This window comes from Manis pentadactyla, chromosome 14 (genome assembly GCF_030020395.1).
Source record: "Manis pentadactyla isolate mManPen7 chromosome 14, mManPen7.hap1, whole genome shotgun sequence".
Taxonomy (NCBI): domain Eukaryota; kingdom Metazoa; phylum Chordata; class Mammalia; order Pholidota; family Manidae; genus Manis; species Manis pentadactyla.
Genome location: NC_080032.1, coordinates 68,508,778 through 68,526,500, shown reverse-complemented (window position 1 = coordinate 68,526,500; position 17,723 = coordinate 68,508,778). Strand labels below are relative to the sequence as shown.

General features: G+C 36.5%; 1 protein-coding gene across 3 annotated transcripts; it reads right to left on the bottom strand.

Annotated features, from left to right (window-relative positions):
• Window positions 1-3,083: 3,083 nt before the first annotated feature.
• Window positions 3,084-14,696, bottom strand: CLEC7A (C-type lectin domain containing 7A). 3 transcript variants are annotated; one of them, XM_036910264.2, is made up of 6 exons: window positions 14,436-14,688; window positions 12,808-12,906; window positions 11,599-11,736; window positions 10,322-10,473; window positions 8,872-8,987; window positions 3,084-4,233 (listed from the first exon to the last, which is right to left on the bottom strand). In XM_036910264.2, the coding sequence occupies exons 1-6, from the start codon at window positions 14,536-14,538 to the stop codon at window positions 4,101-4,103; spliced, it is 741 nt and encodes a 246-aa protein (XP_036766159.2). In that variant the 5' UTR covers window positions 14,539-14,688; the 3' UTR covers window positions 3,084-4,100. The 3 variants fall into 3 exon arrangements, with proteins under 3 accessions (XP_036766159.2, XP_036766178.2, XP_057347522.1); XM_036910283.2 differs by lacking the exon at window positions 11,599-11,736 and having other exon boundaries at window positions 14,436-14,687; XM_057491539.1 differs by lacking the exons at window positions 3,084-4,233; window positions 11,599-11,736 and adding an exon at window positions 4,240-4,935 and having other exon boundaries at window positions 14,436-14,696.
• Window positions 14,697-17,723: the final 3,027 nt, after the last annotated feature.

Sequence of the window (17,723 nt, the reverse complement as noted above, 5' to 3'; positions counted from 1 at the left end):
GAAGGGATTGTCCTTCTCAGATCTCTTTTGCTCATTTGTTTGTACTTCCTGTGTAACTACAGCGTAAAGGAGGCAAACCCTGACAATACCTCGGAGGTTCCCTCAGACTCTGCAGAGACAGAATTGGTCTAAGGAACTCAAATCACCCAGTCTCTTACCCATCACGCGCTCAGTGAGTCATTCAGATTAAGTATAACCTGTCTATGCCTTTGTGAAAGAAGAACAAATTACAGGATCAGCTTCTTCCTTTCCCCAACAGCATAGTAGAAAGCATCATGGACACAGGAAGTCAGGACTTTAAAAGGGAAGACTCCTTTTAAAGGATGTCTAATTGATTCTACTCTTTCATTTTACAAAAAGGGAGGTTGAAGCCCAGCTGGATGAAGTGGTTGCTCTAAAGTCACGACTGGTTAGTGACAGAAATAACTGAGTAGAATTGTTCTCCTGTTGTCAGTTCAATGATGTTTCTTCTCACAGTACATAGGCTCAGTTTAATAGTTTATAGCTCACTTGGTACATGATGATCATGAACACTTACAAATTTTACTGGAAATCAAGACTTTTAGAATTATTACTAATTACATGTGACTTTAGGAAACCAAGTAACAATTTTTGCTTAAATTTCCGAAGCTGAGAAATAAACGAGAAGATTGTTTTAGATCTTGTCCAAAAATTCTTCCTAAATCAGTACAACAGAATTATTTTAGTCTACCAATACTTTTCCATACTAAATATAAAGGAGGGTGGAATACATTTGGGATAAAGGAGGGTGGAATGTATTTGGGTTGGGACAGCCAGGCTTTATAAGGGATGAATCAGGAAGTCCATGTGGATTTGTTATGTGTCTCAAGGTATGTAAAGTTCATCAGGTTATTCTACATAAAACAAACCTAAAAAGACCTTTCTCTAGCATAATACTTTGTGAAAAGTAGGAAATAAAAAATTATTTAGTCATTCACATTGAATTAATATATTAGAAAATGTTATAGGAGGAAAGACAGCAAAAAATTTGAAGGGAAAGGTAAGTGAAATGCATGTGAGATTGAAGCAGGGAGATAGAATATTAGAAATTGCGACTGGTGGGTTACAAAAATATACTTAGGAGACGCTGATAATTATAATTCTAATGAAATAGCAATTAGAACTATCTTCCAAACTCAGGTCCTTGGATATATCAGTGTATAAAGAAAGTCTCTGACCTTTTAGAACCTACATTCTATGGCAGAAGGTAGATGATCCACAAGAAAGATAAGTAAGCAAATATTAGATTATATTAGATTATGATAAGAGTTATGAGCATATACAGAGGGTAAGGGAGCTTAAGAATGTAAAGAAGGAGGGTTGGTCATTCTAAATAAGGTAGTCAGAGTCAGTCTCATTAAGAAAGTGATATTTGTATACAATGGAATATTACTCAGCCATAAAAAAGAATGACATCTTGCCATTCATGACAACATGGATGGACCTAGAGCGTATCATGCCAAGTGAAATAAGTCAAACAGAGAAAGACAAGTATTGTGTGATTCCACCTACATATGGAACCTGAGAAATAAAACAAATAGAATAGAAATAGACTCATTAATAGGAGAACAAACTGGTGGTTGCCGTAGGGAAGGGGTGGGAGGAGGGGTGAAATAGGTGAAGGGGATTAAAAGATATAAACCTCCGATTATAATATAAATTATTCAAGGGATGAAAGTACAGCATAGGGAATATAGTCAATAATATTATAATAACTTTGAACTAATTGTAGTGAGTATTTGGATATAATTGTAGAATCAATGTGTTGTACACATGAAACTAATATAATATTGCATGTCGACTCTACTTCAATAAAAGAAGAGAATCTGGAAAAAACCCCACAAAATGATATTCATGCAGAGACTTGACGAGGTGAAAGAGTAGGCCCTGTAGGTGTTCGGGAGCAGGAAGCTTGCAGGCCCTGAGGAGGAAGCAGCTGCGGTTGGGGACAGTGGACACACCAGTGTCCTAAGTGGGATGAGTGAAGAGGAGAAAAGAAGACGAGCCCAAAGGAGTAAAGTTAGGCCCCAGGAATCATTTTATTCATCTTACAATTGTATGTATCTTACTCTTTTGTTTTTCATTTTGATTTACTTTTTTACTCAGCTGTATGGGAAGTCAAGGAGAGTTTTAGTAGAGGGCTGACATGATTTGCTTTAAATTTAATGGAGTCATTCTGCTACATTTGAAAATGGACTATAGAAGGAGGGGGGTAGATGCAGAGAGACTGCTTTGAAAATAATTGCATAGCTCCGGCAAGGGAAGACGGTGGTCCCGGAATAGGTAAGTGTTCGCTCTAGTGTGACCGTTACTCATCCTGAGTTTACTGTTTAGACTTAAGTTCAGCTAGCAGCCATTTTCCCTTTTCTGACTTTTGGAAAAGTATGGATGTTTTCTGCTCATCCGCACATGCATTGCTATGCAGCTGTGATAAAAACCACACATACTAACAAGTGAGGAACAGTATGACCAGACAACCTAGAACAATCTACGTTACCCCATCACCCTTGTCACATCTGTGATTGCCTAGCCCGTCTATTCTAGATAAGAACAGCTGGACATTCCATAACCAGAATTATTTTCTTTGATTATCATGAATTCTTCAACTCATCTGTTCCATCCTGGGGACCCAGGAGAAACCTATCAAACCAAAACCAAAATTAAAATATGTGACATCTCTTCAAATCCCCACCTTACTCCTTAATTTAACTCTTGGCTTGAATTATCTTTGCCCTTTCCACCTATCTTTTCAGATAGTGATGACGCAGGTTTGTATATTAAAAGACCACAGTAAAGGTCACCAAAAATCTTTGTCTTCTTCTCTTAGATATTCAAGATCCCATATTTGTCAACAGAAAACTATCTACACACTACCTCTTCTCCAGTGCCAAATTCATCATCATTTTTAAGGAGAGGCGAATTATAATAGTGATACGATAGACTTTATTATGCAGCACATAATTTGGAGGGCAAAGTTTCTTCAATTAACATTTTTTATTAAAGCAAAACTCATGTAGCATAAAACTAACCATATTAAAGTGAAAAATTCAGTGACCTTGACACAATTTCTATTCACGTATTAATAAACATGAGAAAGCCATAAATGTTTCTCCAACAATATGGAAATCCCCTCTGGAAATAAAAATAGCACCAATGGGAAAGTTTAAAAGAAAATAAGAAAGAGACAAATCATCATATGAGAAAACATAGTTGTGTTCCAATAACACTTTTTTTACGGAAATTACTGAGGAATTGCTGAAAACTGCCAATGAGTAATCATAACAAAGAAGAAAACTTGTTTTGACTTCCAAAGTGTTAATACCTCTGCCAATAGGATTGGTTACTTTTTTATATTCATTAACAATTTTTTTAAATTATTCCAATTATAAAAGGAGAGGGCTTTCTTAGAAGAGCGATTTTCCTGCAATTTCACATTGTACGAGACCCTGTCAGTCAGAGATGGAGCAGACATATTCTCTTGGCTATTGAGAAAAAAAAAAAGAGATGGGGTTGCTGCTCTTTCATGATGGTTTGATCATAATAATGATTATATTGATGAATAAAATTAGATAGCTCTGATTGAAATGAAGATATCTAAAAATTTATTTCTTTATTTAGAAATACTCAGAAATACATTTTGCCTTCCAGTTGTGTCTGATACACTGCTACAAGTAGACGAATGAATCATGGCAACACATTATGTGGACTCCAGTGGCACTTTTCAAGAACAAGAAGTAACTCTAGTAGAGCCAGAAATTAAGATCTCCTTGAAAAACCAAGGGTCTGTGGCTAATTCCAGATAAGCACCTAGTCAAAGGTAAAATGAAAATTCAAGTTCAGCTGTCCTGACTCTAGTTCTAGGACTCCGTTAACAAGGACAAAATAATGGCCTACCAATAGAGTTGATAAGGGCAGAAATTACAGCTTCTTTATCCTGTTTTTCAACCAAGAATAAAGTTGGTTCAGCTTTCTTGATATTTTCTGTATTTGTTTTGACCTCAAAAATGTCTCTTTTCTGTTATATTTTCTGCCCTATTTTCTATCTTAATGATTTTCTCTGCTCTTCCTCGCCCTCATCATTATACTGACAACTTTATCTCACAAATACTGTTTGAGGGTACATTACAAGGTTGGTCATAAATTATTGAGAGGTGAATCCATGCACAGTTGTGAGGTGAGTTTTCTGAGGTAATTGTGCTTCTGATTTCAAACCTGTTAAAATAAAGTAGAATGAGGTAAGTAGAACAAACATAAGGAATATGGTCTCCTGTCTGTACAATGCTAAAATAAATTGGTAAGAATATTGGTGACAAAAGTTTATGGAGGATCTATTATCAAACAAGGGAACTTGACTTTAGATTGTATTCATTCTGAAATGGTAACAGAATAGCCTTCATTATTAAGGCATAAAAATGACTCCGTTTTTTTAAAGAAATGCTGCTCATTACATAAAAGTAAGTAAAGCCTCTGACAAAAAAGAAACACCATTTAGTATTCTACAGACAGTTGTTTACTTTGCTTTCAATCTTTTACCTAGAAGCATATTTATCAAATAAAGCAATAGTTCACTGAAGCTATTATTGGGTATACTTATGATTAGACCAAGTGGGAAGAGTTCTTGCTGAAAGGGATCAGGAACTAAATGAAGAACTGTAGGTATCAAAGCCATTTAAAGGCAAGTTAAACAATCCTATATATTTTAAAGCATCCTGGAGGCAGAATTATATGACAATACAATCATAGGTGATTATGATAACAACCCCGGGTAAGTGGGAGCATGGTCCTGTCCTATTAGCTTTCCAGCCTCCTGAAGAAGTGGAGTGTTATTAGTCAAGCTCAAAGGACATCACTGGCCCTCGGTGTGAAAGCTGTGGTCTCGTACTCTTCACCTTGCACATCTCTCTCTTCTTGGCTCTGACTGGAGGATTGAGAGAGTTCTTCTATAGAATTGATTAGGCTAAAAGCATGAAATAAATTTTATCTAGGCCTCTAAGAGAACTCTGACCAGTGTTCTCCAAACATTTTCTTGACATCCACACAGATGTCTAGAGCTTGGGCAGAGCTACATAAAGTTACTGCTACCTAGGACACCAAGGCATAGTAATGTATCAAAGCATTAATTTGGTCGCATGTTTGTGATATTAGAGAGTCCACTGATCATATGAGCAAAATAGCAAAACTCAAGACAAGTGCTATAGAAGCGTAGGATTTAAATGTTATCAAGGTTGTTAATAAATTCACTGTGCTTGGGCTAGTGGAAGTGGAGTACTTCAGTGGTGTAAAATTAAAATGTTGTCATACGAAGCAGTTGGAACTCTTCACAAATGGTGCCTGCCAGAGACAAATGAAAACCTACTCTGTAGACTTTAAGTGAATTCTACAAACATTTACTAATCAGGCACATATGGAAACAAATCAACATGAATGAAAAACTGAAGAAAAATGGAATCAAAACAAACACACATGACACCGGATATTGTAAGACACTGGAATTATCAAACTCAAATGTCGAAACAACTATACTCCGTGTATTCAAGGAGTTTTAAAAGACAATATTGAGCATGTTGGGAGAAGGCTACGAATCATAAAGAGTAAAAGGGTAGATCTGAGAGAGAATCAAGTTGAAATTATACAACTGGAAAATTCACTTAACAAAATTAAAATTCACTAAAAAAGGCTTATAACAGCAGATTAGCCACAGATGAGAAAAAAAAATTAAAGAACTGGGAGATGTATGAGAAATAAATATATAGATCAAAGAGAAAAAAAGGATGAAAAATACAGAAAGAAGCAAACATGACATATATGGTATTACGAAGGGGTCTGTGATGCATATAACCGGAATCCCAGACGGAAGAAAGACAGGAGGAAGCACACTGGAAGCACACACGGCTGAAAATTTTCCAAAGCTGAAGGAAGACATCAGATTTAAAATGTACATTACCTTCAAACACCTGACCTTGCAAAACCAGCAATAAAGACAGAAAACATTGTAAGAGTATCTTTGAATGGCTGAGAGAAAAAGAGCTCCAAATTTTTAATTTTATACTCAAAGAAAAGATTTTTTAGGAAAGTTGAGCTAAAACAGCTTTAGAAAGAGAGTTCTACCTAAAACTTGCACTCTAAGGGAAATTTTAGGAAACATAAGTATGTGGGAAAATCTAGAACTGACTGCATAAATCTACACATCTATTGTTTTCTAGGTCTGTATTATTAAGGAATCCAAGATGCCATCATATGTTGTTGTACCATTTACTTATACTGTGAAATAAATTCATCCAAGTTTGGAATTTTAGAGAAAACCCTGCAGAAGCTTATATGACAATACAATCAAACTATTTTGTTGCAGGAGTAAATGAAAAATAAAACTGCCAAACAAAAATAAAACTGCCAGACATGCATGCATGTCCTAATCTTGCCACCAGGTGGAAGAGGGGAGAAAAAAAATCATAAGCCCTGAGAAGTTGGACAGCAAGCTGGTACTCAGTTCTTTTGCCTGAACCCATGACACCAGTGCATTAAATAACAAAAACAAAAAAAAGTCAAGTGTTTAAATGGCCTCTGATTTGTATTGCCTCTCTTTTATCATCAGAAACAAACACTAATCCTCCTTGACAGAGCAAAGCCTACAGAGATTATAAAGGACCTGCAGTTGTAAGGCATATGCCAATTTAAAAAATACTAAAATGTGGAGAAATATGTATAATAGAATGTAAACTGGGGAGGGAGTACACAGAATAAAGGAATAGTCTAAGACATTTTATATTGCCCAGGAAAAGCATGTGAGGCCAATTAATATTAGACTTTGATGAGTGAAGAATACATATTATAATCCCTACAGTAACTACTAAAAAACTAGTAAAAAGAGTCAATTCTAAATTAATACAAGAAAAGAAGGAATAATAAAGAGTATTGAATCAGTTCACAAAGAGAAAAGAAAAAAAGATAAAGTACATTGAATGGACCATACACTTATAACAATTCTAAATCTGTATGTGCTCAATAATATGGCTTAATAACAGATTAAGTGTTTGCAGAATTGTAAGTAGAATCACAGTGGAGTATTTTAATATAATTCTCACAGTATGGGAAGGAGAAGCAGACACAAATCAGAGAATTGCATTCACACTGAGTATAATCTCTGACCACAATGAAATTAAGCTGAAACCTAAAACAAAGGGTTAACTATAAACACAGAGACATTTATAAATTAAGAAATACATTTCTAAGTTAATCTTGGGTCAAACAACAACTCACAATGGAAATTAGAAAGTATTTTTAACTGAATAACAATAAAAATGCATTTAAATTATAGCCTTAAATGCACATACTTCAGAAAAAAAGAGGGTGAATTTCATGAGTCAAATATCCATACATGAAGTTAGAGAAAGAATAGCAAATTCAACATCAATTGGATGGAAGTAATAAAGATGAGAACTGAAACTAAGACAGAAAAAGGAGAGAAAAGATGCTGAAGGCTGAGATAATCAGCAAAGCCAAAGTTCTTTCTTTGAAAAGACTAATTAAATTGGAAAGCACACCACCAAGAGTGATGAGAAAAAAAAAAGGAACAGGTGCTAATACACACACACACACACACACACACACACACAATAACACAAACTTAAATGGGGTATATAATTTCATATTCTGCAGATAATAAAAAGAAAATTAATGGCAGTTACAATGAGGAAGATTTCAACACTTAGCATTGGTTAATTCTATTTTGACATGCCTGGCCACACCCAAATTAAATAATATTTCTGAGTATATCTGTGAGAGTATTTCTGGGTAAAACTAGCATTTGAACCAGTGGACTCAGGAAAATAGACTGCTCTCCGCAATGTGGGTGGGCATCATCCAATCCATTGAGAGCCTAAATAGCATTAAAAGGTAGAGGAAGGAAAAACATACTCCTTTTTTCTTGCTTCACTGCATGCACTGAGATATCTCAGCTTAGTTCTCCTGCTCTACCACTGGGTTTTATATCATCGGGTCTCTTGCTTCTCAGCTATTCCTACTTGGGCTGAATTATGCTCCTGGCTTTCCTGGGTCCCCAGCTTGCAGATGGCAGATCGTGCGACTTCTCAGTCTCCAAAATCATGTGAGCCAATTCCTCATAACAAATCTCTCTAAATTCTTCTTCATTGAATGTGTATTAGTCAGGGTTCCTCACAGGGAACAGAACTAGTGGATCTCCTCTGGAGAACTCTAATACACACACAATGAGGAAGAACTTACAGTCGTGCAAATGTGAAATCGTGCAAATGTTTTAAGAACTTTATAAAATGTGAAATGTGGTTGCTTTTAAAGAGAATAATTGTACCACGTATCATACATTTACTATGTGCAAGATGCTATGTTAAGTGATTTTACTTTTATCTTTTTTATGTCAAAATCCTGAGAAGCAGGTACTACTTTTATTCTCATTTACAGAGGAGGAAAGAAGGGTCAGACAGGTTATGCAACTTACTGAATTTCGCAGTGAGTGGGCCAGTCTTTGGCTTTAGCTAAGAACTGACTCCAAAGCTCATGCTCTTAACCAGTGTTACACTGACTAACAGTGATTGCTCCTTACTGAACAACTAACTTCAAACAGGTGCCAGATGTCCTACTGGCAGGAAAGCTCAAGAAATCCTTGTGTTGATAGCACCATGTGGCCACTCAGCCCTTTTTTGACTGTAAAGTCCTCCTCCATTCTCTTGTCTATTTTCACTAGTTCACTCTTTCTCTCCCCCATCACTATTTCTCTTTCTCTCGCTCTGTCTCATGCATAGCAACAAATCGGATTCTTAACTGCTGTCACGTTTCTGAGAAAGGGTATGAAGCTTCATCTCCCCAGATACTTACAAGTTAGAAAAGAACATTGAGCCATCCTCCCACAGCCATGGTCCTTCAGGCTGGCGAGAAAGTCCTATCCAAAAGGAATAATCAGGCAGAGTAGACACTTGCTTTACCATAAAATCCTGTAGAGAAACATAAACACAAATACATGTCAAGGAGAGAGAGACAGAGATAGGCAGAGAGATGATAGAGATGGACAGAGACAGAGAGTAACTCTTAATCCACGTTGAGAAAGACCTTGGCGAAGGAGGCATGCATACACTGACATCAACCTACTGAGAAATGCTGATTTTTGAATGCTACTGAGTGTCTCAAAAAGGCATATTTCATACCTTCTAAGTCATTACTGTTTAATTTTCCAATAAGGAATGGATCCATAAGGCCAAAATTGTACTGCCTCCATTCAACCTACCTGACAAAACCTAAGGATGATGAGACCCCCTAAGCAATTTTCATGGATGGTGACAGGTCACTATCTTCTCAAATTGAAAATTTAAATTCACACAGCCTTTGTCAGGAAATGCTTCTCAGAGTTGCATAAGAACTTAAAAATAATTTATGTATGTTTTATGAAGAAGTTGTCTGGGGTTTAATGATGATATTTGGATTGTTGACAAATGTAGCATAATTTGTGCCATTTACATATAGCAGAAATAATGCCAATGACAGGAAGGTCTAAAAGCCAGATAGACACCCAGTTCTATTCTTTTTTGCCATACATCCACTTCCATTAATTTTCATGTGAATTACAGCAGAGACTAAGACAGGACAAAAGCAAAAACATGGAGAATAGTAGAAGTAAAAGTAGAAATTATAGGTTGCTTAGATTTATAGTATAGAATGTTTCTTAATGATTAGCTCCTTCTCATAGCCCATGAATTTTATCCTTTTTTCATGATGCATTTTAAGTCTCATGTTTTCCATAAAAAATGGCCACAGGGATCTCTCTGCATTCTTATCCCATTTACCGCTAATACCAGATGTTTAATTTTTAATACCTGCTGAGTTGTTTCTTTTTTCTTATAAATTGCATGAGCATTACAATAATGAGATTACTTTTTAAACCTCTTTGCCTTACCCAGCATCTTGCAAAGAGTAAACAAACTATAAATGTACGTTATCATTGCTGCTATTTTTCTGGATAATCATGATGACAAGGGGGAGAATTTTCTATTTCACTCGGCCAGATTTAAAAATTGACATCCAAATCCACCAGTATGAGTAGGGGCCTGACTACTGAAGTCATGCAAACTTGGAGTGTGTTTGAAAGGATTTCTTTTAAAGTGAAATGAGCTTATTTTTAAATTAATTAATTGAAAAGAAAAGAATAAATGGTACGTTTTACCCACTTAATGCATGCTATTAGAATTTTGGAGATTGTTAAAAGTGACTTTCTCTTGGGGAAAATTATCACTATCTGGAATCTACCTCTATTTTTCTGCTCCACTACACTTACCAATTCTTCCAAGTTGTCTATCTTCAGGAGAGTAGCACCCAGTTGAGAGCATTGTATTTTACTTCTATTCCAGACAACTAATGATTTACTAAATAGATAACAACTGTGCTCATGCATAATCCAGTTCGGCGGACAAGAGCTGAAAAATACTCCTGGAAGTAAAAGTTAAACAGAATGGAGTTCATATCATATCAATTCACTCTTTCAGCACAATTGTCATTCATTCCAAGTACACTTAATAAGTAATCAATGAATCACCATTAATATATTTAATTTTCAGTTGAAACCATAGGGATATAACTTTACAGAAGAGACCACATTAAAATACCCCATTCATTTAAAATTCAAAAGTGAACTGAGTAACTATAAACAGTGTTTTAGACAATCAACCCTCCTTTCCTTCTTGACTCATCTTCCGTTCCTTCAAATTCAGCCCAGAACTCCCTTTCTCCATCATAATTCTTAAAACAAATCAACACAAAGTCATTTGCTCAACAGCAATTTGATTGAGCTATACAGCAATTTTGTTGACTTATATTACAGGCGTGAGATCCATTTCAGAATGCAACGTTCTAAAGAAAAAAAGTTTAAGAGCAATTATACATGCTACAGAGTATCTGTTTTGTATTATTAGCTACAACTAGTGAAGAGGTATGGGTTCAGAGATGGAAAATTGAAGTCAAAATATTTTCATACTCAGTTATGTGGCAAGTATATATGAAGACCAAGTGTATATAAAATTCTAATGAAATCAGTGAAATTCTATGATTAAAGAAAAACAAATTTAACCAGAGTTTTCAGGAACATATCAGCTTTCTTTTGTAAGTGTTTAATAAACACTTAATTCTTAGCAACATTTTCCCTTCTTTCTTTTTTCTCTCCCACTCTTCCTTTCTGATGTCCTATTTCCTATTCTAACTATATGACTTTAAAATGTCAGTTCCCTAAGGAAGAGAGCACATTTCTTTCCTTTGCATCAAATTATACAATCTCCTGTAGGCCTAAACACATAGCCAGTGAGAAATTAGTTACTGATTTGAAAGAAAAAAATCCAGCTTAGAACTGTTCAGCCAAGTGCATGAGGTATTTATGCTATCACTTTACTGTATCTAAGACAGGAGCATGTTACACTGAGATAAAACTGATGTATGCTTTCCTTGAATGCACAATCCCTTCATGTAAAAGTACTTTCTTCACCCACGCTGCTCCAGGCCTTCACATCAATAATCAACCCTCCAGAATTATGGATCCCATCAATCCTTTAATTCTCCCCTTGCCTGCAGTTGTGAGAGCCTTGGTAGGAGCCACACTCTCTTCTAAAGGTGCTTGTGTGGGTTGACTGTGGTTCTCTTTATTTCTTGGTGGAAAGTTGTCATTCTTCAATGGGTTGCTCCCTGAATTGGATCTCCAAATAGCTTCAGATACCAACAGCAATAACAGTGACAGAAAAAAGAAAGTCATTCTGCTATGTTTGAGAATTAAAATCCCCAAACCCATATTTTTGTTTGACTATAGAGGGACACATTCCTGATTACAGATGAATAGATAATATGTTGCCAAAAAAAGATGATAGATAAACAGATATAGATAGAATGGATGATAGATTAAATAGATGGAAAGAAAGAAAGAACTTCCATGAAGGAGGTATAGAGAAAGAGAAAAGAGAAAAATGAGGCATATAGAGGAACAAAGAGTATGAGAGAAAGAGAGAGACACACAGAATAGAGTCAACTGGAGTCCTGGTAGATCTGAAATAGTAATAAATCTTTCTTCTGTTATTTAAAACCGAAAGTTCCTTGAGAACCTCCCCAGTACCTATAACATAAAAATGTACTCAATAAACATTCAACTAATTCAGGAATCTTGTAAAGACTCTCTGAAGGCACAATGATACTTTATTGACAACAGAATGCCTGAGATATAAAATCTAAGGAAATTTGTTCATCCATTACAGAATAACTACTTCGTGCTTACTGAGTGCCTCAGGTAACTCCTGGTATTATTCAAAGGATTTTAGCTCAAAATCAGGTATAAAATACCTTCATTAAATTATGAGACTCATAAAGAAATAGCTCATAGTGTCTTAAGAGGTTTTATTTCATTAGGAAAGCAAGCACCATATTGTGCTTCCTCCTTTAGCTCCCCTGGTTTCCTCCCATTAATTTATCCTGGGAATTATATTATCAGCTATTAAAAGAAGGTCATAGAGCAATGTACTTAAGAGTGGGAATTTCTTAGAAAGATTGCCTAAATTTCTAATCATGGTCCTGCCACTAATCAGTTTATGACCACAAGAGAAATAAAATAAATTCCCAGTCTCTCATGACTCTTTTACACACAAATGAGAATTAATGGCACCAATTCAATAGGGTTAGTGTACAGATTAAATTAGATTATGCATGTCAAACTCTTAGAAGAGTGCTTGTCACATCATAAATCTTATTAAATGTCTGTTACTGCTGTCAGTCTCCCACAGCAATACTCACGCATGGTACCCAGGACCACAGCTATCACCAGTATTACCAAGCAGAGGACTCCCAAAGTCACAGCAAGGGGACGCCAGCAAGGAGATGCAGCACACATTCCTGAGGAGCCAGAGGGGGCAGAAACTGAATGACACAATAGGATGGCGGATCAGCGAGCACTTCAGTTCTACAGTGATTAAAATCTTGAAAATTCTAAAGCAAACCATTAATCCCTGAACCTAGTCATCCAAAATTAGTCTGAATTCCCTCTGCTCCCCTTAGCATACCCTTCCAGCTTCTGGAACTGTGCCTTGATATCTACGTATGTCTGATGTCAGTCCCACATCTGTGCCTACAGTCTCGACCAGGATTCCTGGCATCCCACTCATTCTTAGAAGACACAGCTTAATGCAGCAGACAGAGCTCTGGTTCCTAAGGGGAGCCTTCCCTTTTCTCTTACTTGTTGCATGACATTGGGCGAATTACTTCCTGTTTATTCATTTCTCTTGGTAAGAAATTGGGGTAGTGATACTTCAGAGGATTACTATGGGAATTAAACGAGCTAACGCAGGTAAAAGTACCTAGTGTAGAGATTACTGGCGTAATCATCGGAAGTAACTCACTGTTTGTCAACACAAACACATAAACACACACCTGCCTGCCTGCCTCTTGCATCATCCAGCTTTTCCACTCTTCCCCAACAGACTGCACCCAAAAGAATTGTGTAAGTGGTGAGAGGAAAAGAATTGCTCAATGTGAATTTCCAGAAAGCAGAAGAGAGCAAATTCTGATGTAAACCTGTAAAGAAACTCGCATGATATAATAACAGGGAACTCATTTTATGTTAGTGTTACTACACCAAGAATATCATTCTGCCTCTGACTGAGAATAAGCAGAGTTGGCTGAAATTGTTTCAGCCTATTAAGAGGCAGGAGAATCACAGAGGAGACTACATCGCTCATTCTGTGAAGAGAGATCCTTTAATGCCCTTCCTCCATATTTCACTCCTTTTGCATTTTAAGACATATATCCTGTTAATGGGATCTTTTCATCCAACACCTGTATTTCCCTTCACTGGCATATAAAGAATCCCTTTTGTTTAAAAAAAATCCAAATCAAGTTCTTCACCACAAAAACCACACCAGATTTAGATTCTAAATCACTTCCACCTCCTCTTTGGCTTTTACCACAAAATCACGTTTGGGTTTTTTTTTCTTCTCCTATCTATCTTCCATCTTTTTGTTCTCCCCTTCATCTCCTATATCCTGATGTTTGCAAACAATTCTCTACATTTCCTTGACCTCCATTCTACAATTTACTCCTTTCTATCAAACAAGTCATTCCTATTGAAATTCTTTCATCTTTGCATTCCATCACACTTATTACTTATTGCTAAACTGTCTGTTTCTATCAAATAGAAATTGTAAGTATTTTCTACCACTGTAATAATTAATTTAAATACTAATAGCTAGTCATCAAGTGGTCTCCATGAGAGATGACTTATTGTGCAAAGTATTGTCAATGACTTCTGAAAATCTTTGAAAATATATTAATAAAAGCCCTACAAATCACAAGTTTCTCAGACTTTTCCTGCCTAAATATTTTGGTTGATGAGAATGAGAATGTTGAAGACAAAAAAAAAAAAATACCTTTTTCTGAGCTCACAGGTCTCCTGGTGATGCCTCGAAGCCTGAAGTCTAATTGAGTGTATCCATCTTCATCCACATTTTCTAGCCTAATATGGTTTTCCATTATTCTATTGAGTTCTTGAGTTGAAGAGAATTTGAAAGCTCTTTCCTCTCTTCTCCTAAGACAACTGCCTGGACAAAGACAACTCCATGACTCAAGTCATGTGGGATAGGGTTTTATGTTAAGTGGCCTGATCAGATACTCAGAAGGCAGGAAATGAAGATGAAAACTATGCTCTGGTAAGTTCCCATTTGTACCTTTAGTTCCTGTTTCTGAAATCAATGACTCTTAAGCAAAGTATAAGAGAGTGTGAAAGGTAAATCTTTGTTTCAGACCAAATGCATAAAAATGAAAAAATTAATGTTTTATGCAGCTTTCATTATTCTCAAACTGAATTTGATGTTATTAATCCACTCATCCTATGTAAACTATTGAACAAATTTAGCTCTTTGAGTTCACCAGTATTTTATTATAACTATATATTCATTCATTTATTCATATTCTTCCTCATTCACTAGACATGTATGTAATGCTCATCTTTTAATTGGCAGTAGCTGCGGATACACGGATAAATGATACTTGCAAAGAAGCTCATTGCACACATAGGCATATGAAGGATGCCTTAAGGAGGTGCACTGTTAAAACAGGAGGAGGAAACAAATCTCTTTAGGATTTGGCAGGGATTGATCATTCAAAGTGTAATAATTTATTGAGCAATTACTATGAGCTAGGCACACCCATTGCACATGTTTTCTCATTCAACCTCAATTTTCCAACAAGTCCATATGGTAGGTGTTTTATTTTTGCTATTTTCAAATAAAGAAGAGGAGAAATATAAATCTTAGTTTCTTGTTCAGTTTGAAGAAGCTAAGAAAAATACTGAAGCAAAGAATCAAACAAAAGTCTGCTCTTGCTGCAATCCTCATAATTTTTTCTATTTTACTATGCTGCCTCCTTCACTATCCTGTTGACTAATATTGCAAGTACAATACCCCCACCCCCATCTGCAAGTTTTCTTTCCACTGTTTCAGTTACCCACAGTCAACTGTGGTCTGGTAGTAGTTTAACACTATGCCACAATTCCTATGTCATGAAATCCACTTCCTCTCATCATGTAGGCATTTTATCATCTCACATCATCAGGAGAAGGGTGAGTATAGTGCAAGAAGATATTTGAAAGAGAAAGAGATCATATTCATGTAACTTCAGAGTTTATTGTTACAATTGTTCTAATTTATTATTAATTATTGTTTATCTTTTACTGTGACTAATTTACAAATTATACTTTATCATTGGTGTGCATGTATAGGAAACATGGCATATATAGAGTTCAGTATTATCTGTGGCCTCCACTGGGAGGAGGTCTTGGAATGTATCCCTTGTAGACAAGGTGGCACTAACATAACAGCTTATGAAGAATGCAGGGACTGAAATACTGTGCTAAATGTTTGACTTTTTTTTTTCTCTTTTCCAGTTTCCATACCAATGACCACTTTAATGAGATATGGAAAATGCTTATCATTGCTGGAAACTGGAGGGGCACCCGAAGCCATTTATAAGAACTTGAAACAAGCAGAATGAAGGAGAATCTGACTGTTGTCCAAGATAAACAAAGCCAAACACTCCTTAAAGCAGTGAGGACAGTTTTCGTTCAGTTGCGCTGTTACAACATAAAAGAGGCACAAGCGTGAACTAAACTCCACCCCCCAACACAAAACTAGAGGCTCTTTAAAGGCTGGGGTGTGCTAAGGGACAGGCATGGAGCAGCATTAAGGGTGTGGATCCTGTGATCACGCCACTTGGAGCTGCTGATTAGTGCTTACCCAGAAGAGAAGCAAACTTCTATCTTCATGACAAGAGGCAGTAGTGTTGTGTTGAAGCAAAGGTGGTGCCCCCACCGAGGGGCGGCCCTCCTCCCGCAGGGACTGGGGGAGGCAGAGTTCTGCCTCTAACAACCTGAAAGTGTGCATTTCAAATAGACGGCTCTCAGGTCCTCCCAACAGTTTTGGATGGTAGATTTACATCTCAAAGGGAAGAGAAAGGATTTATAATTACACGCTTTCTAAGGCAACCATCCTAAGAGGGTGTTCAGGGGCCTATAACCAAGTTTTGAGTGGAGCACACAGTAAATTCCCCTGAAAGCACTGAGTGTTCTCAGGGGGGCATTTAAGGGGAACTGAGGTCATGCTGGGGACAAGTCGCAAGCTGCTGGAAGCCTTAGAGTATGTCAAGTCTCAGGGTAGAGGTGTGGATGGAGTTTTTATATGGCAAAATCTCTACAGTTCTCCTGAGCACATGTCAAAATGGAGGGAGGTCAATAAAGAATAAATAAGTTTGCTCCCCTTACCTAGCCTGCCAAAAAAGTTCTACTAATTTTTTGTAGACAGACGGCAAAATGGTAGTGTGAATCTAATCTCAGCATCAATCCATCTATAATGCAGCCCTCAGCAGGGTTTTTTTTCGCAGATTGAATAAATTGGGTCTAGGAAGAAAGGTCGGCTCACTAAATAGAACCAGAGAAGAGAAATGAGGGAGCACCTTCCAGGCAGTAATAAGCAGCTGACTTTTTTACTGTCAATTCTGACTCCCCAACGGGAGGATCTTTATGTACTAAATTTCTATGACCACCTTCCTCTATTTAATCACAATCCCATAAAAATAATCGGCTCTCTAAGTTGGCAAACACGTTTTTCAATAAATGAACATTGTAGTCTTCTCTTTTTTGTCTAGAACTAAAACAATTAAACAGTGGTTATACAAATCATTGACAAATGAGGGTGAAAAAATTCCTCAGCATTTCAAGGGACAGAAAGAGGTGGGCAGAGACGGTCTGTGTATTCAGAGCAAAATACAGCTGTTTAAACATTAATGTAAGAAACAGGTAAAAGCAAACTGACTTAACAACAACAACAGAAAAAATAACCAGTAAACCACAATTACGTAACTCACATTCTCAGTGAGACTGGAAAAATTACATCAACATGGCAGGTTTTTCTCTTCTAAGAAAAATGGAGAATCTGAGAAGAGTTCTTAGAAGTGAAAAACACATTTTATAAACTAAAAATACAATTGATTGAATCAAGAATCAGATTGAATACTGCATCATTGAAACAGCAGAAAGAACTGCCTTCAGAATACCTGAATTAGCCTGCACATGTTCTCATTTCTGCATACGTCAAGCTGTTGTTAGCAGTAGTGTTTACACCCAGAGTTAAATCTCAAAAAATAATATGCTTCCCAAATAAATA